The 24,086-nt window shown below is 36.3% G+C and overlaps 6 protein-coding genes across 8 annotated transcripts in view; 3 read left to right on the top strand and 3 right to left on the bottom strand.

Annotated features, from left to right (window-relative positions):
- The window catches only part of LOC108977112 (pyruvate dehydrogenase (acetyl-transferring) kinase, mitochondrial), a 39,840-nt gene extending 36,966 nt beyond the window's left edge, over positions 1-2,874 (bottom strand). For both annotated transcript variants that reach the window (XR_001994013.1, XM_018946645.1), the window contains exon 1: positions 1,282-2,874. Coding sequence is in view for 1 of the 2 variants with exons in the window: in XM_018946645.1 (XP_018802190.1) it covers positions 1,282-1,384 (103 nt within the window). In the remaining variant the exon portion in view is untranslated. The remainder of the gene's footprint in view (positions 1-1,281) is intronic.
- Positions 2,875-5,032: 2,158 nt separating this feature from the next.
- On the bottom strand, positions 5,033-10,057 carry LOC108977120 (ubiquitin carboxyl-terminal hydrolase 35). Its single transcript, XM_018946660.1, has 5 exons — positions 8,421-10,057; positions 8,204-8,365; positions 7,953-8,137; positions 6,983-7,892; positions 5,033-6,911 (listed from the first exon to the last, which is right to left on the bottom strand). Exons 1-5 carry the CDS (start codon positions 9,423-9,425, stop codon positions 6,327-6,329), a joined length of 2,847 nt encoding a protein of 948 aa, XP_018802205.1. The 5' UTR covers positions 9,426-10,057; the 3' UTR covers positions 5,033-6,326.
- A 791-nt stretch (positions 10,058-10,848) lies between these two features.
- LOC108977103 (transmembrane protein 18) lies at positions 10,849-11,811 on the top strand. The gene is made up of 4 exons (XM_018946608.1): positions 10,849-11,021; positions 11,080-11,197; positions 11,332-11,480; positions 11,550-11,811. Exons 1-4 carry the CDS (start codon positions 10,959-10,961, stop codon positions 11,688-11,690), a joined length of 471 nt encoding a protein of 156 aa, XP_018802153.1. The 5' UTR covers positions 10,849-10,958; the 3' UTR covers positions 11,691-11,811.
- Positions 11,812-12,848: 1,037 nt separating this feature from the next.
- LOC108977119 (transmembrane protein 131 homolog) lies at positions 12,849-19,455 on the top strand. 2 transcript variants are annotated; one of them, XM_018946659.1, is made up of 5 exons: positions 12,849-13,746; positions 13,806-15,239; positions 15,335-18,383; positions 18,445-18,870; positions 18,940-19,455. In XM_018946659.1, exons 1-5 carry the CDS (start codon positions 13,165-13,167, stop codon positions 19,065-19,067), a joined length of 5,619 nt encoding a protein of 1,872 aa, XP_018802204.1. In that variant the 5' UTR covers positions 12,849-13,164; the 3' UTR covers positions 19,068-19,455. The 2 variants fall into 2 exon arrangements, with proteins under 2 accessions (XP_018802204.1, XP_018802203.1); XM_018946658.1 differs by having other exon boundaries at positions 18,445-19,455.
- Positions 19,456-20,881: 1,426 nt separating this feature from the next.
- Positions 20,882-21,870, bottom strand: LOC108977102 (ubiquitin-fold modifier-conjugating enzyme 1). Its single transcript, XM_018946606.1, has 3 exons — positions 21,506-21,870; positions 21,269-21,436; positions 20,882-21,178 (listed from the first exon to the last, which is right to left on the bottom strand). Exons 1-3 carry the CDS (start codon positions 21,758-21,760, stop codon positions 21,107-21,109), a joined length of 495 nt encoding a protein of 164 aa, XP_018802151.1. The 5' UTR covers positions 21,761-21,870; the 3' UTR covers positions 20,882-21,106.
- A 955-nt stretch (positions 21,871-22,825) lies between these two features.
- LOC108977100 (palmitoyltransferase ZDHHC3) overlaps positions 22,826-24,086 on the top strand; it is a 1,701-nt gene continuing 440 nt past the window's right edge. Inside the window, exons 1-3 of the mRNA XM_018946604.1 lie at positions 22,826-23,063; positions 23,126-23,533; positions 23,600-23,812. Of these exons, the coding sequence (XP_018802149.1) occupies positions 22,980-23,063; positions 23,126-23,533; positions 23,600-23,812 (705 nt within the window). The 5' untranslated portion in view covers positions 22,826-22,979. The remainder of the gene's footprint in view (positions 23,064-23,125; positions 23,534-23,599; positions 23,813-24,086) is intronic.

Below are 24,086 nucleotides of genomic sequence, written 5' to 3'. Positions count from 1 at the left end.
AAACTTGCGAAAATTCAAAAAAAAATGTGGATAAATAATAAAATGTATTTTGTTGTAGTAATTAGAAGGTAAAAGTGACCAAAACAAGTTAGCGACTTTATTTAGGTAAACATGGTAAACACTCTCACAAAACAAACAAATTTAGCTTGTGGCTTACATATGTACATACATATATATACATATATAATTTTTTATTTTTAATTTTTTTATATTTGTAACAAATCATTTACATACACACATACTATACTAAAAGAAGAGAACATTTAGAAAGCTCAGAACAGTGTGATACAAAGTAATATAAGAAGTCAAATTGGTTAGAGAGTTTATGATAATTTTGTCTGTTATTTAAAGTGTTAAAACTTTTCTAATTAAGTATCTCTGAGTACTCATATTGTCTAATAAAATTACTGAAGAATTAATGAATGTACACACATATATAGTGAAATTCTTAGTAACTGGACACCCAACGTGGCAGTGTTTTTGTCCGCCTATAGGAATTGTCCACATGTATGGAGACGTGGCAAAAATTTGCGTTTAAAATGTATTGTTAGGGTCACAAATTCGAATAAACTGAATTGTACATTTTGCAAACTTATTCGTTTTTAGGAAAGACAACCATGGATGTGTGTATTGTATTCGATGTCAAAATACTGCCAAAATTGTGACCGGGTCCGATCATTAAGGCGTACTCATGTCCAGTTATCAGAATTGGTTTTGTAGGGAAATATTAATGAAACCATTGTGTTTATGAAATTTTGTCCGGTAATGGGAGGTGTAAGGCTATAGGAACTGTATATGTGTAGTTGTTATGCTCTAAAAAAATATAATCGTTGTCAACAATCAAAATTTCGAAAATTTGATAAAAAAAATATTATTGAGATATGTCCAAATAAACTTAGACGAATATAAGTACATACATAAGTATGTATGCACATGATCTTTTTTTCCTTTATTCGCCATAGCGATAATGTTGAAGATCAACAAGAGTTATCAGCAAATTTTGTCAAAACAATTCAATTAAACGGAAAAGAATACAAAATATAAATGCCTTTACAGTAATATAATTTTATTGCTCTAGGATTGTAAACGTGACTTCAAAGTGACAGGCCAATTTATTGTACATTGATTTTAAGCATTAAAAATCATATTAATAATGCAAAAAATGTTGAATAAGCCCCCATTTAAAAACAAAACCAAAAATATTATATTAACTAACTGAATATACCTGAAATTTCGTAATTTGTTATGCCAAAATTGTTGTAAAAATATAAATAAACTTACCGAAGTCCATAAATTGTTTTATAGACAAAGGTGATGGATTGAACTGCGAGTATATATCGAGCATTTTTGTAATGTTCGATAAACGCACCGGAAATAACCGCATCTTGAAATGTTGTTGCTGTCTTCTCTTTAGTGGATGTTGTAAGGAATCGTTTTACTTGTAGCTCCTTTTTTAACTCTATGCGAGAATTTGTGCACGATTTTCGATGAGACTGTTAACTTTGGTTTCAAACTATAATAAATACATATTTTTCTTATAGGGAAAATAAGCTAACATTCGTATTATTTGCTGCACCTATAGTAGTCTTCTGAATGCCAGTTATTTGTTACGCTTATTTGTTTTATATATTTTTAAATAAACAGTTTTTTCTTTAGCTCAGAATTCTCACGCGCAACACTCAAACTTTATTAGTTTTATTAAAACTGTATGTATATTATGTGTGGGATGATCTTCAGAACACTTTGCTGACGTAAATTAAATTTTTAATAAATAATTAGAAAGTCTGAAGTTTAATATTATTGTTTTTTTTAGTCGCTCAACCACTGTGTGTATTATGAGCGTTGATATATGTAGTATAATTTCTGGCATATGTCCTTTTCACCTCTGCATATCGCGGTATACTAATGATGAAGTTGGGTAGGCATTTTTGCTTGCTCTACCTTCAGTTGTGCCTACGTGTCCTTTGCAGCATAATAACATTCAATGGTGAACGCATATACATATGTATTCGTAAATCTCCGCTCTGCGTTTTTAATTTCGTTCTTAACACGCTTTGTCCTTACAGTCTAGTATATTTTAAAGTTCCGTTTTATTTAATGTTGGCAATATTTCCTATTGCCATTTGTAATCTAATCTGTGGTTGCAAAGCCCGATATTGAACTCCTTTTTGTCACCTTGTCGCAGTAAATCTTTGTACTAAATAACAATATAAAATAAGCGCATATATAGTCTGGCGGTTATAAACACAATGCAGCCGAAAATGTCGTATTCGGTGTCAAAAGGGTGATGACGTTGCGTTTCTGCCTCTTCACCTTCGATAGGCCAGTATCCTTTCTATTCCAAAGCACCCCTACATAAATGGAGGGTGTGTATGTCAAAACTTCACTTATGATGCTTATTCACTTTCATTATTTAATGAAATGTACTATATGTTAAAAATCGGTTTATCACGCAGATTTGTTTGCAAAAATGTAAAAAAAAGTAAGCACGTTTAAAATTTAAGTGTAGTAATTTCCTTTAGATATTTTTTTTTAGAAATTGTTCTACTCTTGCCGAGATGTTCACCGTACTGTTGCACTGCTCTGCTGAGTTCTAACTGACTGAATTGTCGGTCCGCTCTGTACTTTTTTCGCAATTCTGGATTGATGTGTCCCGTCTAGCTTTTCCGTTGCACATAGCGCTTAATATACGTACGTGTTTAAGAGCTTCGCCTGATTTGTTAGTTTCAGCGCTCGCATTTTATTTTTCGCTCCAAAAGGGGCTCACTAACACAGCCAATACTTCTGTTTTGATGTACACATATTTATTTCCTTTGTTGGGCGCAGACATCGATAATTAACCATTTGTTTCACATAATGATATCCCCAATAAGAGCAAATTGGGTCTGATCTGGAAAGTTGGAGCTTTTGACACACGCTCAGCTGTTTTTGACATTTTTGTTATAGCTTTGAAGCAGCTGTACAGTGGGTTAATTGTGGTAAATTAATTCAGAAAATTTTACATTGGGTAGTCGAAAAAGTCGTTTCGTATTTTTAATCAAGCTACAGTTTATGTTTTATATTTATAATAATAAATAAATGATAATCACGTAAGCAGCGTCTACGCCAATTAAGAATGATAATAAATAAATGAACAAATATGTAAAATTTTGGTCGAACACTTTTTGCCATTTTTCCTCTAGAGACATTATTTCATCGGTATAAATCGAAATTTCGAATAATTGTTAATATGTACGTACATATTTTAATATGTTCTCCAGTTTCATTCATTCTGCATGTTTTCAAATTAAATTATTTTTTGTATATCGAAACTTCTTCAACTTCAAAAAAGTAAGCAAAAACCTTACACACTGGTCACACATTTAAGAACATAGCAGATTATAATTGCTGGTACATATTCAAAAATAAAATCGACTCTTCATGCCGCTTTATTGCAAAGAACCGAACCCGATCCTTAAAAGTAAAATATCTGAAAAACTATTTGTTTCTCCTTACGTGTGCACTCCCTCAGTAATCGTTCAGCCACGGTTAGGACCAAACTTCAAAGCCGCAACCAAATTCTGAAAACGCTCGCCGGCAAAATTGAAAGCGATTTTGTTTATTATCTACTCCGCTTGCCGGGAATTGGGAGCTTATGTACATGTCGAAACCGATCTTGAAAACCGGGCAGTGTCCTGATTGGGTCACTGTCTGAGGAATTGAAACTCCGCTAGCCGAGCTCACAAACCAACAAGCGCTTCTTACATATGTATAAGACTTGTATGGATCACAGCGCAATTGCCGAAAATCGTAAAGCCGCTAAACTTATGAACCAACCTTTTGCAATTGCGATATTCTTCTAGCAAAAAGTGAACAGTAAGGGTCCGCCGAATTACTTACTTTTAGCAAGGTCAATCTAGCCGCAATTGTCGATGTTCTGATTGGATGCATGCAACGCATGATACTGGCCCCCTCTATGCATGCCCCACAAACCCTACTCATCTAATACCCTATTCCCTTTGGTCCGACCTCGACGATAACACAAATGGCCCTTACCACCCTAACGGGGATTAGATAACCGTTAAAACAACAACAACAACATGTTCTGATTGTACACGGTCAAATAGGTTCGCACGAGGAGCGACTAAATATTTTGTAAGACGCTCTTTGCCAAAGCTGTATGGAGGAAGAGAAGTTTAAATAATCTGGTCACTTTTGCAGGATTGACATTTAAATGTCTAGGTAGGCATACCTTCGGCGAGCGAAATGGCTAGATGTGACATTAAACGTGGAAGCTCAAAAAGTTGCATCGATCTATGAAGATCTGCTGATCCACCTTTAGCAGTGGATAACACAAATCACGAACATTTGATTATGTTCAAATCCCTACGACCCAACTCAACCTACAATGCAATTGTATGAGTGCTATTTATTCATACTAAACGTGTGTATGTATGTGTTCTTCGTGGACCAGCAGTTCGCACTTCTTACACTGACTGACTCTCTCTATATATCTCTAATATTGTTAAATAACATGATGATTACATATTTAAATATTATCATGTATTTTAAAGGATACGTCATAGCTTTAAAAAATAAATTGCCTTAATAAAATATTGTGGTGTAAGTTAATACTTTTCTTTATTATAGTTAACAAAAAAAAAAACGCTGTCTGCTGCGAAATTAAACTTAAATTGTATAATTTTACGTGCTTACTATAAGTAACCAATAAATATAGTATTTGCGTGGACATGAGAACTCTCCTCTCTAGTAGGACAAATAATACTCCATGTTACGAACTCATGTTTTCATATCGCTTCTCTTATTATTCATGTTTTATAATACGTACTCTATTCATATATAAAGGTATGCAAGTATGTATGCACATGTACTGTTTCATTACATAAAAATTTCATTATGATTTTCATATGTATGAGGACAGATATAATCGCTTTAATATTACTAACTTTCGGGTTTAGGCGCATAAAAATTCTACGCTACTACACTAACAATTGTATATGCTAATAAAATAATAAAACTGCTTGGAGCAAAGTAAAAAATAACAAAAGAAAATCCAATGAATATATTTTGTATATTTAAGTGCGCAAATTTAAAACACAATCTGTAGATCAGAATATAAATAGTTTAAAGTTAGTCGCTAGCTTACGAAGTTGGGCAAGCTCTTTAGATTTGAATACGCCTTAGAGCAAATCAGTAGCTGGAGCCGTCGCCTTTACGTTGTAACATGCAGTTGACTTTTATTTTACAATTTTCAATTACCACTTGCAATTAACAATTACATGGTTTTTTTTTTTTTTAATTTTACATAATTCATACACACATATAGTACATATGCATTATAGAGGAATTAGACAGAAGTTTTAGTTTATCACGCGAAGAAAGTAACAGCGCTTGCTTTAGAACTTTCATATCGGTAATTCGTCGTTTTCCATTCTTCCTGAAAAATTTCGAAATTTCATCATATGACACCGAGTTTTTTCAATCGATTATAAAAATAAGTGCTTAAGAAAATATACTGAATCACAAGGGAAATGCAACGGATACACTACATATACATATGTACATATTTTTTCAAAGCACGCACGCACTCATTTAATTATTCAAATAACGGTTAAAAGCACACATACACACACAATTCTAATTGAAGAAATACGCCTTTGCTCTCATACACAGTGTGGTCGAAAATTATCGAAGCATTTCTTATTTACTCGCATACACTTAGCAGGCGTATGAAGAGATAGTAGCTGTAATAATTATATTTTGTTGTTGCTGCTATTTGCTGATAGTGGCTATAGAAATAGTTTACATAGTTGAAGTTTACAAATAACAAGTACAAATTTTTAGCATTGAAATAAATCGACCATTTTTTCCTTTTGTAACTTCCAATGTGATGCTGTGCATCTGCGGAATATATTCGCATTTTACCTAATTATAAGTTTTAACGTTAATGTTGCCCAAATTTTACACATTTTATGCTACTTTCGCTCGCTGTGTTACATTACACACGAACACACTACAAAATTACACGTTATTCTGATGAAATTATATGAATGCAGTATTTATAAACATATATACATACATATCTATATTATATATGTATATATAAGTGTGGTTAGTAGGCGGTTGATCCAAGGTAGTGTCATTTCCCACTATTTGTCGAATGCAGGCATACATAAAATGTGTCATAGCTACACAGCGTCGTTTGTGTTCTCTTGCATTTCATTCGTACCATAACTTCATTATGTTCATAGATTGTACGACATAATTTTTCACAAATTATAACAAAAACAAAATCATATAATTTCGTGCCACGGCACACTTGGTGTTTAGTACACAAAACGATTAACATTAATATCGAGTGCATTGCCACCACAGCCACTAGCCGGTGGCGGTTGATCCGAATCGTTATCATCGTCGTAGTCGCTACGACCACCGCCTCCTCCTCGACCATTACCGCTACGTTTTGCCGCCAATGCACTCTGCAACGCTGCTCGACCGCCACTCTTTATAATGCGTTCTTTAATCTCTTCGGCGAAAATGTAATTATCGTGATTAATATAATTTCGCAAATCGCCAGAAAGCTCATCCAACGACAATAAATTTGGCACATCCACTTTCACCACTTTTGTTGTGGATCCTTCGCATGAGCATACTTCATTAGAGCGTGCTCCCATTTGATAGAATAGTATATATGGTGTATTGGGTGGTGTAAGATTGTGCAGCTCTTCTGACTTAGACTGTGTGACGACGTTGTCATTGAATTTGTACCACTTATTAGTGATATCAGCAGCGTAAGTGTAATAATGCCCTGAGTCCATACTAAAACCGGAATGGACGACACCAGCATAGAGATCGTAATGCACGGAGGCGATCTCTTCCAACGTTTCCTCAGCACAAACCTTTACAGATACCTAAAATGTGACAATAATAAGCAATTAAAGGAATTACTTTGAAATTTTATGAATTTAAACTGAACGCGCACCTTCTCATCATGAAACACTTTGTGCATCAATTTGGCGCGTGTATGATACTTTTGATCATACTTAAAGTGCTTCAATGTCAATATTAGATTTTTTGGTGCACCGATAACATTGATGTAACGTTCAGCATCGCTAAGTTTCTTACACCGCTCGCAAAAGTATTGATTGTCCCCGTATAGTTTCTCTGGTGAACAATAATAGTCGATGAGATCCTGTACGGAGTAATTGGAGGCGCAATCATTTTTCACTTCTGGAAATGACAGCTGTAAGTCACGAAAACTATCAACTATTCGACTCTTCCAGCCACAAGTTAGGCATTCATAAGTAGTTGCCAATTTCCCTGTAAAGGTTTTATCAATTGTGGTTGTTGCAACAGCTTTATCTTTACAAGGATCAGAGCTGCTACTGGCATTGGTTTGCACGACGATCTTTTCATCTACATCCGTGTGGCTGCTGTCGTTGCTTTTGTTAATAGTGTCGGTGGTAACACTGTCCCTTGTATATGAATGCTGTGCCTGTGCTGTGTTAAAGTATGCGGTGGCACCTTCTCCACTGTTGGTACTGCCACTTTCTTGTTCGGCTTGCTTTGCACTTTTAGCAATTGGTTCGGCTGCCTCTCCATCTGCTATTACTACTTTTTTATCATCAATTACTTTTTTTGCATTCGCCATATCACTTCCTTGCTTTTTACGGAACAGCGTTTCTTGTTCATGTAGCGTTTCCAACAAATAGCCCAAATATTCAGAGCTATCCTGTTGCAAGCCAGGTGAGAAGCCAGGTGGTCGTGTTGCACTTAAGACGCGCGATGGTGTCAATTCAAATCGAGTTGAATAGAGCATCAATGCAATTTGTTGTTGCATTTTCATTAACAGAGGTGACTTGCTTTGTGACAACAATATTTCCCGACTAAACCTGTATTAGGCAGACAAAAATATATGCGATATAGAATAATAATTTGAGAAATGTACATACTCCTTAGTCATAGCTAACGCTTGTAAAACGCTATTCATGTAACATGTGTTGCCTAAATTAACTAGACCGACTTTTGCATTACTTTCATGTGGTATTATTTCGGTGCTGTTATCATCACCATTTTTAGTGCTACTCCCATAGTTTGGCAAATCATAAGAATGTGGAATATCCTTCATAACGAGCTCCTTCCAAATAAAATAACAGTTATAGCATTCAAACCCACTATTTTAATAGTCATAAATTTTACTCACCACCGCCTCGTACAAATCGTCATAGCCGTAGAAACGCACCATTAAAGACTTAGTTAAATCAACTAATTTTTGAAGAATTTTTTTGGTTTCTTCAGCGTATTCTTCCTGACTATTTGATTGTTGCTTCAAATACGTTATAACACGTGGGAACTTTGGCAAAATCTGCAAACAATCAAAACTTTAAACATCGTCTGCAAACGCACATCTTGAACTTTACCTTGTGAAACACAACCGGTGTTTGGTCAATGAAAGACAACATATGACATACGATGGGGTATACTTTTGGTCGCAACACTGGCAATATAAGTGATGTAAACAATGGTTCTATGTTATCCAACGCAATATCACGAAATAGCGAAAACTTTTGCTGTTCCTGGAGTCCTCTCAGTATGGCTAATATCCACAGATTAAGATTTTGGCAAAAATTACACATGCGTAACCATTCGCTTAGTAGTTTAACAGTCTTTCTTATATTCTGTTCAGGTATTTTGTGGTCCAACATTGACTGTACAGCTTCGAAAACCATTTCGGAGCTAAACAACTGGAATATTATGGCGATAGCACAAGAAGGTGGTTCACCCTCACCTTGTGTTATAAGCTGACAGACAACTCGAAGATAGAACAGATAGACGCGTTTCTCATTGGCTTTGCTGAAGAAAGCGCCAACTTTGACTATATCTTCTTTAAAACGTTTAAGTTCTTTGGGAATTTGTCTTGGAGTCTGCACACGTGCTAATTCATTGATTATGTGATGATATATTTTTACTATATCCGATCCAAATGATATATGCTGCTGATTCAATTCCACCAATTCGATGAGATGTAAAATATGTGTAATATCAGTGGTGTTTTTACTCGATTGACCACCAATGTTTCCTGCTTCACCTCCACCGCCAATATTTCCGCTTGATCCAGGGGCCGCTTTCATATTTAGCTTGGGTTTATTTGGAGCACTGTTATCAACTCCGCTACAACCAGGTTCATTTGCATCAGTATTACCACTTATCTCTGCACCTAAATTCGCTTTACCGTTAAGCTTTTTGGTTTTTGTACCACCACCAACTCCAACGCCCATTCCAGTAAGTCCATTGTTACCACCAACTCCGACACCGCCTGTTACACCAGCCATAGACCCGCCGGTCGTATTAACTCCTCCTACGGCGTTCCCATTAACGGGTGCGGGCGCAGCGTTCGCTTCCGTGTTATTTTGCTTCACAGCCATTTTCGGTGACACGGGCACGCGTCTTCTACGTCGGCCGCTCCCCGGGAACGAATTTCTGGCGTTAGCTGGCGTCTGCTGATCGCTCGATTCCGTTATCGAGAACAACACCTACTGCAATACGTCTGCTTCAAACCAAACAAGGCGTTTCAAAATGCACACACACAATCTATATGACAGCAATTTAGAGGCCAGTGGCCACTCACGGTCGGGCGACGACCTTATTCAGATAAAAGCAGATACAAAATATTTGTGAGTTCCTTGGTGTTTACATACAACTTTTTTTTCAATTTGCGATTTAATGACGCGACTTCTCTTATAATGATCAATCACCAATCCCGTTATTATTATGCAGTTTTAATATATAACGAAATTCACTTTGTTTTAAGCTGTTTTCGGCCAATTGAAAATTTTTCCTCTCGCAAGATATAAGACGGTTTGTAAAACTTTTACTGCTACTGCTACTATATACAAATTGTTTTTAAATTAAATTTATGATAATTTCCTGTTTGGAATCTATAAAATCTATGTCAAATTGTTTTTCTTTTTATTAATTTACACCAGCAAACTCGCAAAAATTTTCACACTACTCTTGCCTTTTCGCGGCGAAAATGGATTGCACATCAAAACGAAGACATTTATGTCAAGCGAAACAAATTTGCCATAGAGAACTGCCAGCTTTGAAAATTTAGAATTAAGTAAACTTCTATAGTAAATTTCTTTCATTTTCAGAGAATTCCTTAAACAAATTAACTCTGATTTATTTCAGTGAATTTTTATTTTACTATAACAGTACGTAATAAAGTACATATTTGGGTAATTATAAACATTTTATCTTGAAAAAAAAAAAAAATATATATATAAAAGTAATACACCAACGAACGCTACTAAGGCTTTCTGTTAAGTTTGTGTCTGCATTTGATCGTTCATCTAATTTATTACACAAAGAGCCTGTGAGTTCCACGTTGTGTATGTCCTCATTCTATTGGAGTTAGGTAGTCAAAATTGCTGTGATATATTTTTTTAATAAATATTGTTTAATCTTATTTAAAAATAATTTTCCAATCTAACCTCAAGCAAGGAATGCCAAATAAAAACACGTATTGAATGATCAATCATATGTACTTTGGATAGTTTATGGAGTCGGTTTTAAGAAACTCATAGAAGTTAAAAAAAGAGCTCTGTTAGAGCTCTATGGTAATTAATGTAATATCTATTAGACTTGTATGTATGTTTACAGAAACATTGAGAATAGTAAAATTATTACCTTTTGCAATTAAGATTTATTTGAAATATTAAATTGAAAAACTTTCTTAGTGGTTGTCAAGCAATTTTGTCGTTTATGACGTCACGTAACTTAATACAGCGAAGGTACGTTTATATACGTTCTCTGCTTAATATTGTTAAATGTTGTTTTGACGTTCTCTTCTATAGTCATTTTCGTTTATTTCTTCTTTATTTACATTTGATAAACCTGTCGTGGGCAAAGATAAAATTTGGTTTTGAAACTGTTTGTTATTTGCACAAAGATTAAGAATGGTGGACCCTAATTTCATTGAAGTTAATGAAATCGCCGGATATTGGTCATTTTTGGCAAGTGTAAGTGCAAAAAGAAAAATCTGTAGTAAACACATTAATAAGCTACATGAATATACAGATTGACTGGAACGATCCGTGGCTGATTGCGCTTGTAGCGGTGCATGTTCTTACAACGGTGACTACTTTGATGACAAGGAACAACACTAATTTCCAAATATTTCTGTTTCTAATACTATGTGAGTTATATATTCCAATTATTATGCCTACACTAATTTCAAAGAATGGTGCCGAATTGGCAGTCCTTGTCCGGATAAAAATTCCGATTATCTTTATTTATTGCTTCAAGATTAAACAATATTTTCTACTTTAGTATCAGCAGCATACTGTTCGGAAGGCATTAACGAATTTGCGGCAGCTAAATGGAAGAGTTTTTCTAAGCAGCAATATTTTGATAGTAATGGGCTTTTCATTTCGACAGTATTTTCAATACCGATATTACTGAATTGTATGTTAATAATTGTAAGTATAGTAACAAACGATTAGATACTCTACAAATTATGAAAATTTAATTGATTCCTAATATTTAAGGGTGCTTGGATGTACAACTCGTTGCAAATTATGGTTACGCTAAAAAGAGCACAGCTTCTGCAGAAAGTGAAGCGAAATCAACAAGAAAAGGACGCAGAGCAAACTAAAGAAGTTAAATCAGAGCACGTAAAATCTGACTAAACTATTTTGGAATATATATTATTATAAAATCTACTATACTTTTAGAAAAACTATTTGTACCAGTAGTATTTAATTTTAGTTTGACAAGTTAAATGATATAAATAAATTTACAACAATAAAATAAAAATCATATTTTTTATTGACATTTACTTTTGTACATATGAATGAAATTCTGCAAAAGTAGTTCAAATTAAAAAAAGAAGCTTTATAAATGTTAAAACGTGAAAAAATCGTATAAATTTGAACCGATAGTCTCAAGTTAAACATGTTGAAAAACTATACGAATGTTGTAAGATTGGATTTTTTCTACAATTTAGTTTTCGATATGGTAATAAATAACAATCTACATACATGTGGAACCTATGTATATACATATGTGTATCATCCCATAAAAACAAGCATATAAAATTGCATTAGTTTCGATTTAAATTGAGTCATGTATAAATAAATATAGCATTTTTTTGTTAATTTAATAAACGTTTCTTAAGGAAATAAATTTAACATATTTTATATAAAATTTTAATATTTCTCTCAAACAATTTTCTTACATTTTATGTTACATTTAATTTTAAAAAGTATATGAGTCTAAATGTTTCCAGTTTTATGACTGCGTTTACTAATAATTTGACTTTATCTAAGTTTATGAATATTAAAACATATATTTAAATTTAAGGTTCGCAGAGATATCTTATAGCGAATTCACACAGAACTTTTCGTTCGCTTTGCGTTAGACTTGTATTTTGACAAAAAAAAAGTTTGATGTACGCTATTGTTTAGTACGTTCACATAAAAAGTTTTTGACGCGAAGCGAAGCAAAATGTTAAACATCCCTAATCTTTTTACACTTTGTTAAAAAACGGTCCCTATTTTTATTACAGAGAAACACTGAAAAGTAACCGTTAATTTTAGCAAACCATTGTTTTCTGCGCTTCGTTGTTTCAGTATGAATTGTCTACAACGCACCATAAAGAGCAGAAAGTTGTATCTGAATAGGCCTTTAAATATTCTCGTCCAGTGTTGCAGAACAAAAAGAAAAATACCTATACACAAAGCCTTTCTTGTTTTTACCTATCACGATTATCTTACGTCATGTGCTTCGTATTTTTTAGGCAATTGCCTCCTCATGACATACGCTTGACAGTCTGATTATTATTTTTTGCACTTTTACAGACGACAGGCTGATAGTGTAGTGTTTTCAGGCGATAAATATTTTTAAGATAAAAAATAGAATGTGCAGAGATATGCCAAAAACATTTATATAAAACATAAAAGTAATTGGGAAAATAAAACCAATATAAATACGAATAAAAGAGTTTTGATCGGAATCTGATTGGTCTTTAAAAGGAAGAAAGCAATAAGGAAAAAGGAAGAAGAAGGACAAACGTCGGCCATTAAGCACACCCAAAAAGCCACTACCGGCTGAAAGAAACGTGTATCTTCAGACGAAAAACAAATTTATTATTATTACGTCAAGATGTCACGACCTTCGTCACTCGCATGGGTGCTCATGTTACTCTTAAGTCGCGTAGCCGGCGATATAGGTAGCAGTGAAAAAAAACCGTTAAATTCCTCAGCTGAGCTACCTTCTGTCTTGGAGACTTTAACGCCTGTCACAGACGCAACTAGTGATGAGCTTCAACAAAGTCTGCGCTTCGAACCTCCTTTGGTTGACTTTGGTGAAGCGTGTCCTGTAGGTACTGCCCGAGCATACACAGTTACACTCTTGAATCAAAATGTCAATCGAAGCGTTTACTTGACATCAGTGTCTGGGCGTACACCTATGTTCTATTCGAGTTTTTTCGAGGCAAAAGTTGTACCTCCGCAAGGTAATACCACATTTAATGTGGTATTTTTACCTCGTATGCACGGTATTGTTGCCACTGATCTCCTAATTCACACATCATTCGGACAAGCACGATTGCAAGTTCGTGGCAAGGGTCGAGATTGCCCGTATAGACTTAAGCCTTTGGTGGGGATTAAGGCTCCCCTTAATGCGACACTTACACCTGAAATACAAATGTATAATCCACATAGTAAACCACTTCAAATACTAGAGGTATGGAAGAATATTTTAATTGCTTTGTATTTCTATAAGTAATTAACATCGTCTTTCAGGTTTATAGCAGTGGAGGTTTGTTCCAATTAGAACTGCCGAGTGGTGGGCAAGAAGGACCACAAACTTTATGGGAGATACCGCCATATGAAACGAAATCTGTTATTCGAATACGTTTCCATGCTCGAACCGTTGGTAATCATACGGCTTATATACGTATAAAAATATCAAATCAGGTTGAAGAAGGCATTGGTGATACAGTGGGCACAGGGGGAAATGTGTTGGTAATACCGGTCGAGTTTGAAATTTTACCATTACACGGATTATATGCAGATAATCCCGTTATCAACTTCGGTCGGTTTTCAACAAAAGATGGCGAGGATCTAGTCCGAGACAGCAGCGTAAAACCGATTCAGTTTAAGTTACATTTACACAGTTCGCATATGCGTCAACAGTACGAGATACTCGACTTTACGCTTCGTAATATATCTGGGTTGACATTCGATGCGAAAGATGGAGTAGTCATTCTAGAAGCAGATGCATTTGATAGCACAACAATATTGGATGAGCTGATGATTATAAAGAGTGTACCACGAGAGCCACTTCAGGACAGCGTCACTCAGTCAACGCAAGAATTTACGATACTAATTCGAGCAGAACTATTCAAGGGTTCGCTACACTATGATAGTAATTCTACCACATTTATAACACAAGCTACACTTGGTACGCGGGGCGGCAATAAGCGCACCTTAGTGCTACGTAATGACTACGAAACTCCTCTGGCATTGCTTAATGTAAGCCTACCACAGGAAGATATAGGCAGTCAAGCGTTACGTGCACAGTTTAGTAGCGACTACCTTGATGCGATAGCTGACGGTGCATCAGGCTCCTTGGTACTGCCATCGGGTGGATCTTTAGCACTGCTCCAACTTCAGATGATTAATTCAAGCATGACATATAAAGCTAGTTTACATGTATCTACTAATATTACACATATTAAAGTGCCACTGGTAGTTTGTGGTGGCCGTTTGCATGTCTCCACTTATGATACAGCGCGCATACAAGCTGATGGGCCATATAATGTTGATCTCAATTTAGGAGCAATTCCGCTGGCAGAGACATCACATGACGGTTACATTGTGTTGCGCAATCGCAATCCATTACCTGTCAAGCTGACCACTTGGAACTTTCAATCGCCTCAAGGTGTCTGCTTTCATACCGCTTTCCGAGGATGTTTACGACCGTCTTCATTACGAGCGTTACATAATGCAACACTTAAGTTGGAGAGTGCAAAATTCAAGTTATGCACTCAATTGGAGGAAGATGATGTTGCTGTTTTTCAAGTAACGATTCAATCGTACATAACCGAACAACATCAATGCACCCTAAAAATATGGACTGCTTATGAGGAGATCACCACAACGGTACGTTTTCGTACATGGATCGGCAAATTGGAGGTGGATCAAGAGCAACTTTATTTCAAAAACTGCTTTCCGGTAAATTAATAAAAGATTTCTGATATAGCTCCCTGTAAATGTTTAAGCTATAAAAAAACAAAATTTTACAATTTATCTATTTTTGCCTCTTTCAGGGAAAACAATGTTCAGCAGAACTAGCAATCCGCTCCACATTTCAGCACTCTATACACATTACTTCTATAAATTTCACTGATGCCGGGTTACATTTCGAGGATTACTTCGTCAACGGGTCGACGATCGAAGGCAATACTCTGACTAAGGTGGGTCGGATACACGTCAATCCATCATTGTTTTGCCAAAATCGATGTTATATACAGCAAGATGGACGAACTAACAGTCTTGCCTTCCCGGCACCATCAAACACGCGGGGTGGGCTTAACAACAATTTACATTTTGACGAAACGGAGTTACGTCGACGAACCGAGTTGTTTCGCCATCTAAAGTACGACTTTCAAAACATTGGTTTTACACTGAATAGCCATGAGTTGCGGCGATTCCTATTACAGTTGATTATTGACATTGAGTGGCCGAAGTTCGTCACTGAGAAACCAGTACTACCGACTATAGAAGTGGGTAAATCTCACGAAGTACAGGTGTTACTTAGTAATCCGGCAGACACGCCGGTATTAATAGATTACTTCCTCGCTGATCCATCATATGCGAAAGAGACGCAGCTGTCACTGCCACTCGAAGTAGTGGATATCGTGCCACATTGCTACTTAACCGATAAAGAAGTATTTTCTTTGCCAAGAGGTGCGCCACGTCAACCGGTACTTCTCCACCCACACACTAGCTTACCAGTAACAGTTCGTTTAAAAGCACCTGTGGCAGATAATTATTGTACATTATTACACATAAGAAATAATCTCACACTCTACGAAGCAGTTTGGGTTAGCGCGAAAGTAGTAGAGTCTGATTTCCGTCTGGGAAACCGTAAACCCGGTTCAAATGTATCGCTAACATTTAATTTTACTGAAAAACATTTCTCGATTTGTAATCCATCTTCCACGCACCAACACACGCTTAGCAGCCACAATGGTATTAGGGACATCAAGTATCCATTATTGAAACGGAAGTTCACTGCGAGAAACACTGGCGAAATTCCAATTTGGATAGAGACATTTCAAATTGGTGATCAAATGTGCTCTGGTTATGGTTTCAAAATAGTGGATTGCAAAAGTTTTGCACTGAAGGCGAATGAGACGAAAAAGATTGAGATTATATTTACGCCCGATTTTACGATGAATCGCATTACGGTACCATTGAAGATACATACCAATCTCTCTTACGATGTGGAGTATACAATAGTCGCCCAACTGCCACCAGGCACAATCGATCAATGTTCCGTCTTGATAGAACGCCCCCCATGGGAAGAGCGCATACGTAGTGCGGCGATCGTGGTTTTGGCTACTACATTTGTTTTTGTTTTGATTGCCGCTCATATTGACTATGACAATATATTGCATAGTCAGGCGGCTCTGTATGAAGCGCGCGACAAGGGTTCCGTGCACCCGACATTTAATTTGCGCAATATTGCGCTGAAGGCGCAAGCAGCCACACATGCGACCGAAGATGAACCGCAAACTGTCAGTAGATCAGCAGCGAATGTACAGCAAACGCGATGTGGTGTTATTCCTCCACAACAACCGAAAGGTAGTACGAGCAGCAGCAGTAGCAGCAGTGGCAGTAGTGGTAGCAGTGGCAACGGAAATAATGGTGTAAAGAAACGTAGTTTAAAGCGACAAAACCACTTGAGCGGTAACGCGACGTCGTCCCGTGTAAGTTTACCCTGGTCACTGGACTTGAATGTTTTCAAGAGTGGTGTTCCACAGACGAAACCCACAAGTGACAGCGATAAAACTAACTCCAGCAGTGGCATAAATGGGCGTTACCCGACGTCTGGTAGTGAAAATAGTGGTAAGAAAAGTTCATCAGCACTAACGCAACCCAAATCAAATACGCACAGTGATAAATTAGATAGAAGCAACAGTGGAGGTAGTACGAACAACATCAACACCGCTGGCAAGAAACAGCAAACACAAGTGTCAACAACACAACCGCAGGTGCAAACTTCCCCGCCTAAACAGCAGCAGCCACGCGGGGCGCGGAAGTCAAAAAATACGGTTACTGTTTCAGTGCAAATAGGCGAAAAAACTGATAAAGAGCCGCTAATCGTCGGTGCTGTTAATCAAAAGGCACAAGGTAACAACCCTGGTAGCACAAAAAATACACGCAGTAATACCAACAAGTCTAACGTCAGCGAAGCGATGAATCATATAAATGTGAAGAGCAACGGGCCTGATATTTCATCTAGTACCGTACCAATTTCAATACCCTCTCCGTCCATTAAAGATGTGGGCGCGCAAAGTTCTGCAACCGGTGCGAAGTATGGGAAGACACCAGGTCGAGAACGTCGCAAAGACGTTCAAAACGTAAGCTCAACTAATATTGGAAATGATGTTGCTGTTCAAAATTGTCCTTCATCGTCGGCGAATGCATCTCGACGCGCTGAACGTAGAAGTCGTCAACGTGCCGCAAACGCATTGCGAACACTTAATTTCGGCGATGCATCAATAACTGCTGTTGCGACAACACGCACTAGGCCTACGAATGGGAATGACAATGGTGGTCTCGGTGGGGGAGGTGCAGCCGGTGGAATGGGTGGTTTAATGGGATGTTTAAGTTCTCCCTGGGATACTTGTAGTCAGGCTACTTTCAGTGACGTATTGCAAGCACAGCCCATCAGTGTGCTGAGTAAAAATGCATCTAAAGCAAACGATAAATGTAATTTGGATATTAGTGATAGCAAATCAGCTTTCTTTTTTGTGGATAAAGAGAAGGGAATGGTGGAACATGAATCAGATTTTACCAGCAAAGAGATGCAACAACAAACGCAGTCTTTTGGACAAACCTCAGGAGATTCTGCTTTGGATAAGGCGGCTCTGACGAATTCTACCGAACTCGGTCCGATTGGCTCGAAAAAATCGCCTTCCTCTACTCCTGTCTGGGAGCCAGTTAACAGTAGCAGTAGCAGCAGCGGAAGCAGCAACCATAGTGGCAATGGTCTTCAAATTCCAAAGCCGATTGTCTCTACTGGGGACTGCAGTTTTTTTTCCGATCTTTTAACCACTTACGAATATGATGGAAACAGCCAGCTTAGAGGTAAGTATCCATACATGATTGATCAAAAGTTGAATTGGTAATATTATTTTGCTTATTTCAGGAATGGACGCAGAACTCTATGAAATAAAAAAGGCACGAAACGAATATTACGAATATATTTACAATTTACGACAGCAGCAGTTACAAGCTCAAGTGCAGGCACATGTTCAAGCGCAGCAGCAACATCAACAACAGCAGCAATTGATGCAAGGGGTCGATTGGGCAAGACTCAACTCGCGCACTTGGTCACCGATGGCATATTTAGGACAGCATGACACTCATAGTCTAAATAGCGCTGCTCTGCCTACGACAGTTACATCTCCCTGTGCTATTAGTGGTTTAAGTGCTCCCGTAGTTGGTGGTAGTAATGCCGGAACAACATCTTGGCCAACTGGCGCAGCTCTCTCATCAACTAGCAGTGTTGTTAACGGCAGTGGTGGCCCCACTATTATACGTCCGCCGCCAGGCCTGGAAAGCAACTTTCAGGGTATAAACAATACTCAAGCAGTGACGCAACCACAACAACAATCATTAAATGTTTCGTCAACTGATACAGGTGCTACCATCACAGCCGATATGCAGACATTCGATCCATTTAGTTCGCTGAGTTCTATTTGGTCGGACAGCTGGCAGAAGCGGGACAATAGTAATAACAGCAATACGAACAATGGCAACATGATGTAAAGCGAGCTGTATGTGTGACCGGCCTTAATGTTTGAAAGTGTTAGGTTGAGCAAGTTTTTGATAACCGATGCAATTTTTAATGAGCTTTGTAAGATTGTCTTCTTTTTCCTCAAAATATTACGAACTACCTAAACATAGCTACATTGACCGCAAAACTTTTAACGCGTACATTATTCGTGGAAGTTTTGAAGATTGAAGACAAATGAAATAACCGCAGATTTTATAGTTGGTTAGATTTATATTTTGAAACTTGTTGCCATAAGCTCACCCTTCCATTTCTCAGATATTTGGCCGTTTGTATCAACATATGATCTATAAATTTAAAATAGTAATGAGAGATAGAGAGAGCTGCAGAAATAAAGTGAAGCGATCAAAATTTGAAATTTCATCACGTGAAACTCGAAATTGCATAACTGAACGTTATTATTAAAATTTGTCTTATTTTCCATTTCCTACATGTTTGTAAGAAGTCATAAATGGTGTTAAAATGAAAGGAGTGAAATCAATTTGAAGCCATACGAAAACTGTACTTTAAAAATTTTTACTTTACTTTTTTATTTTATTTACATTCACCACTCACTTGACTTTGTTATTTAATTTTAATATCGCGAAAGAAGAAAATTCATAATTTATTTTGGAAATTGTACTTTTACTTACAAAAAAGTATAGAAAGAAAAATATATATGAAGTGAAATTATAAAACTATAAATATTTATATACGTAATCAAGAGTGTTGCTCAAAACGCCCAGGATAGCAATCTTCAATATGTTTCCTCACAATATCCACAACTTTAATTCTTTAGAATAAACACAATGAATAATTTAATTTAAAAACTATATATATGGACTCAAGTGCAGTCAACGCACAGAATGAAATTCGTAAAGAAGTACATGAATACAAACCAAATACATACATACATACATCATTTCAAGCATACATTAAACAATTTTCATTTACTTGCAAACTCTATCGTGTATTTATTTCAACAATGATAGTAGAGACGGTCGAACAGTTTTCATATATAGCCGTCGTCAATTATCGAATTTTAGCTTAATTTTCCTAACAATTTTTTAATATGCATATTCACCTAAAATGCAAAATAACGTATCATCAAAAAATTCGAAATTGAGTATCTTATTGATTACGATTCACTACTTCAAGTTACGTACATAATATTAGTCTGTCAAAAAAGTCTTGCGGTATTTTCGCTAGTTGGCGCTGAGAGCGCGTAGTTGTAATTTTATTCGTCGCATCGGGTCATGCTTTACCTTTTTTCAAAGGTCATTTCATGCGCTATTGATTTGTCGTTTCTTTTAAGTCGTTCGTGAGTTATAGCATGGCAAACATGGAGCAAAACTAAAGAGAAAATACGGCAGTTTATGGACCCGATACAGTTTCCATTTCCACCGCACAACGACGGTTTCAACGTTTTCGTTCTGGTGTAGAGGTGGTCGAAGATGCGCCACGCTCCGGAAGGCCTGTCGTCGAAAATTGCGATAAAAGCGCTGAATTGGTCGAAAGAGACCGGCATAGTAGCAGCCGTAGCATCGGTCAAGAGCTGGGCATGAGTCATCAAAAAAAATTTTATGAACAATTGAAAATTCAATAAAAATACCGCAAGACTTTTTTGACAACCTAATATAACATATGTATGTCAACATTTTCAGGTTCTGCGCTCATATATGAACCAGTCTTCACTAATATTAATTTTTTCACTCTTGTTCGATTTTACTTCGTGTTTCATTCACGCCACTGTAAATTTTCGAAAATGTTGTTACGTTATTTTGCATTTTAGGTGACGATATATAAGTGCTTGGATCCAAATTCGACATGTTAACCACTTTGATAAGTGATGGTGACCGATACATTTTTCCACTTTAACTTATTATTTTTGCCGAAAATCTAACGTGGAATTGTGTATACCAAAACAGATAAACTATAGTTTATTGTTTAATTTAAAATTTATTTCAGTTTCTTTCAGGCACGACAACACTTTCGGCTTTCTATTATAGTACCACTTTTTTTCTCCTATAATTTATCATTTGTCCTTATAAGCTATTATGCCTTTTTCTATAAGATCAGGGATTTCAACAGCTAACCATGGTGCTAACTGAAAGTCAAAGAAAATTTTTTAAAATTAGGATCACCTAAAATTATGGACATAAATATTTTAACTCAGATTGTGGTTTTATTTACTTACACCCAAAGCCATTGCATGTGCAATTCCAAATTTTGGTACGTTGCGCGCCCACAGTGGTTTAAAGTGATCAGTTAAGCAAATTTTCCCACCTCTATACATTTTTGCAGTTTTCCCATCCAGTTCAGGAAGAGCTATTTCTGGCGCGGTTGTAGGATATGTTACCGGTACCTAAAATATTAAACATGTATGTAGGGAATTTTTAAAGAAATTCTTTTTTTTTTAATTTTATTTTCTTACATCGAACTCGATATCAAACTCATATTTGAGTAGATTGTGCATATACCAACATTTCCCAAACCAACGTGTGCCTTCCTTATTGGATTCTAATCGGAACCAGTCACTTCCCGATTCCTTGTTGTTTTGAACATATTTAATAAGTGCTTGATATTCCTCCTTTAGTCTTTGCACCCACAACTCTTTGTCCCGTGGTCCTGCACGGGTTTGCAGTAATGGAATGTTGCTAAGCGTCTTCCTTGTACATTCATCAACCATTATGGAAATTCCTCTGTTTAAATTGCTTTTTATTTTGGCAAAATAGTTTTATATCTAAAGAAAATAGAATAAAACTTATAAAATTATTAACGTATAAGTTAATAACAACTCTCACTTGAAGTAAAAAAGACACGTCAAATAGTACTAAAAACGAGTGTTGCTGGATAAAATTTATAGAGTTCCCTTTTATGGCCCATTCGCATACAACTTTCCTCGCTTTGTTTGAAGTGCTGAATACATTGAGCGCGACAGAGTTCAAGCGACATCTGTCATATATTAAAATACACACGTTCTTAAGGAGACAGTTATTTAGACAACTGCACGACTACACTGCAGGCCGTCAGTTGTCGTTCTCGCTAGCTTCAAATTATACTCAAATATGCTGACGGCAGTAGAGTTGACAGTAGAGAGGAGTGATGCCATTAATATGTAAAATGTAAAATTATTCAAAGCTCTAACAAACCTGACGWTATTTTACAAATAAAAGCATAAAATAGCTCTGTTATATCATTTGTAAAAAATTAATAATTCAAAACAAATACATTTACCTATTTATTTATTTTTTGCATAAAAAATTTCACTTGAACAAAATATTAAAATTTCATAGAAGCGAAAGGTATTAGAATGCCCACAACGAAGTTACTTACATGCAAAATAGACAGCTGTGTTGTTTTGTGTACATGACGGCCATTGATATGTGCTGTCTTCCTACAAAACTTCATGTAATATGGTTCACGACGCCCTTTACAGTTCACTGTCGTGCTGCCATGTCGTGTCGCTCTCTATATGTTCAGCACTTGACAGTTCATACCGCAACAACGAAGCATAGCAAACATAGTGTAAATGAGATGAGAGTTTTCCAACATTTCGATTCTTTTCGATTCGCTTCGCATGTTTGTGAACAAGCGTATATAAATACACACCTCGAACTCAAAGCAATTTTCTGAAACAAAGCAAAAGTTAGGTGTGAATCAGATATTGGGAACACTGCAATGATTACGCAGATAATAAATGTTTTTAATTAGTTCGCTGGTAAGGCATCACCGTTGTTTTGCTCAGCTGTAAGCAAACAGGTGGCAGCAATGCCGACAGCTGTTGAAATGATGGCCGAGCCAAGATTTTCATAATAACTAAAAAACTGTATTTTTTGTAAAATATTAACCTATACAACTTACTAATTAAAGAGTGAATATATATAATATTTGCGAGGATCAAAGGAATGCATTCTCAGTATATAACACTACATGGAGGCAGTAGGGATATGCATAATCGTTGCTGCGGGGGGCGTGCTTGGTGTGTAAAGGTAATTATCACCAATTCATTATTTTTCATGTCTAATACTCTTCTACATTTTTGGTAATAAAGGATATATGTGGTATTGTCTGCGCGGTGTTTACATGGCTGCTAATACTCTTCGCGGAATTCGTCGTAATGCGTGTGATACTGCTTCCAAGTCCATATCCGGTGTATAGTACAATAAACATTATAATATTCCAATTACTTGCCTTTCTCGCTTTCGCCTCGCATATTCGTACAATGTTGTCAGATCCCGGTGCAGTTCCACGGGGAAATGCAACAAAAGAGATGATCGAACAAATGGGTTACCGTGAAGGTGAAATGTTTTTCAAGTGCCCGAAATGTTGCAGCATTAAACCGGAACGCGCCCATCACTGCTCAGTATGTCAGCGTTGTATTCGTAAAATGGATCATCACTGTCCATGGGTTAATAATTGCGTCGGTGAAAATAATCAAAAATACTTTGTACTATTTACGGTAGGTATTTGTTTTCATATGCAAATACATAAAGCTTGTAAATAATGTTGATTAACGTTTTCATAGTTTTACATTGCTGCTATATCCATACACGCTATGTTCTTAGTTGTCACTGAATTCGCGCATTGTGTGCATACGGAATGGCGACAATGTTCCCCGTATTCACCTCCAGCAACGATATTTTTGTTACTCTTCTTATCATTCGAAGCGTTATTGTTTGCAATTTTTACTCTTATTATGTTGGCTACACAATTAACTGCCATATTTAATGACCAAACGGTAAGTAATATGAGAAAGTTTTATCTGTAATATATATGTATGTATATGTAAGTGGAGTGATAAAATATTTATAAAACCATTATCACTCTTCACTGTAGTGAAAGATGTTGTGAATAGTTTTTACTTGGATTATCGATTATTTGATAAAATACGAATATATTGTTCACAACAAAAGAAATATTAAAATATTATATATATAATAATATATATATCTGTCTCTTATACACATCTATCTTATTGATTACGATTCACTACTTCAAGTTACGTACATAAT

The sequence above is a fragment of the Bactrocera latifrons genome, unplaced genomic scaffold (assembly GCF_001853355.1).
Source record: "Bactrocera latifrons isolate USDA-ARS-PBARC rearing strain unplaced genomic scaffold, ASM185335v1 scaffold_84, whole genome shotgun sequence".
Classification (NCBI taxonomy): Eukaryota; Metazoa; Arthropoda; class Insecta; order Diptera; family Tephritidae; genus Bactrocera; species Bactrocera latifrons.
This window is presented reverse-complemented; position numbering and strand designations above follow the sequence as displayed.

Bases quoted from the DNA above. Each gene is read 5' to 3' on its own strand.
- LOC108977120 (XM_018946660.1), bottom strand. From the start codon at position 9,425: ATGGCTGTGAAGCAAAATAACACGGAAGCGAACGCTGCGCCCGCACCC. The intron at 8,138-8,203 runs GTGAGTAAAATT...TTTATTTGGAAG, and splicing joins ACGATTTGTACGAGGCGGTG to GAGCTCGTTATGAAGGATAT. The intron at 7,893-7,952 runs GTATGTACATTT...TGCCTAATACAG, and splicing joins GCGTTAGCTATGACTAAGGA to GTTTAGTCGGGAAATATTGT.
- LOC108977103 (XM_018946608.1), top strand. From the start codon at position 10,959: ATGGTGGACCCTAATTTCATTGAAGTTAATGAAATCGCCGGATATTGG. The intron at 11,198-11,331 runs GTGAGTTATATA...TTTCTACTTTAG, and splicing joins ATTTCTGTTTCTAATACTAT to TATCAGCAGCATACTGTTCG. The intron at 11,481-11,549 runs GTAAGTATAGTA...CTAATATTTAAG, and splicing joins TGAATTGTATGTTAATAATT to GGTGCTTGGATGTACAACTC.
- LOC108977119 (XM_018946658.1), top strand. From the start codon at position 13,165: ATGTCACGACCTTCGTCACTCGCATGGGTGCTCATGTTACTCTTAAGT. The intron at 13,747-13,805 runs GTATGGAAGAAT...ATCGTCTTTCAG, and splicing joins AACCACTTCAAATACTAGAG to GTTTATAGCAGTGGAGGTTT. The intron at 15,240-15,334 runs GTAAATTAATAA...TGCCTCTTTCAG, and splicing joins ATTTCAAAAACTGCTTTCCG to GGAAAACAATGTTCAGCAGA.
- LOC108977102 (XM_018946606.1), bottom strand. From the start codon at position 21,760: ATGGTTGATGAATGTACAAGGAAGACGCTTAGCAACATTCCATTACTG. The intron at 21,437-21,505 runs GTAAGAAAATAA...TTAATATTTTAG, and splicing joins AGTTTGATATCGAGTTCGAT to GTACCGGTAACATATCCTAC. The intron at 21,179-21,268 runs GTAAGTAAATAA...TTTGACTTTCAG, and splicing joins CACATGCAATGGCTTTGGGT to TTAGCACCATGGTTAGCTGT.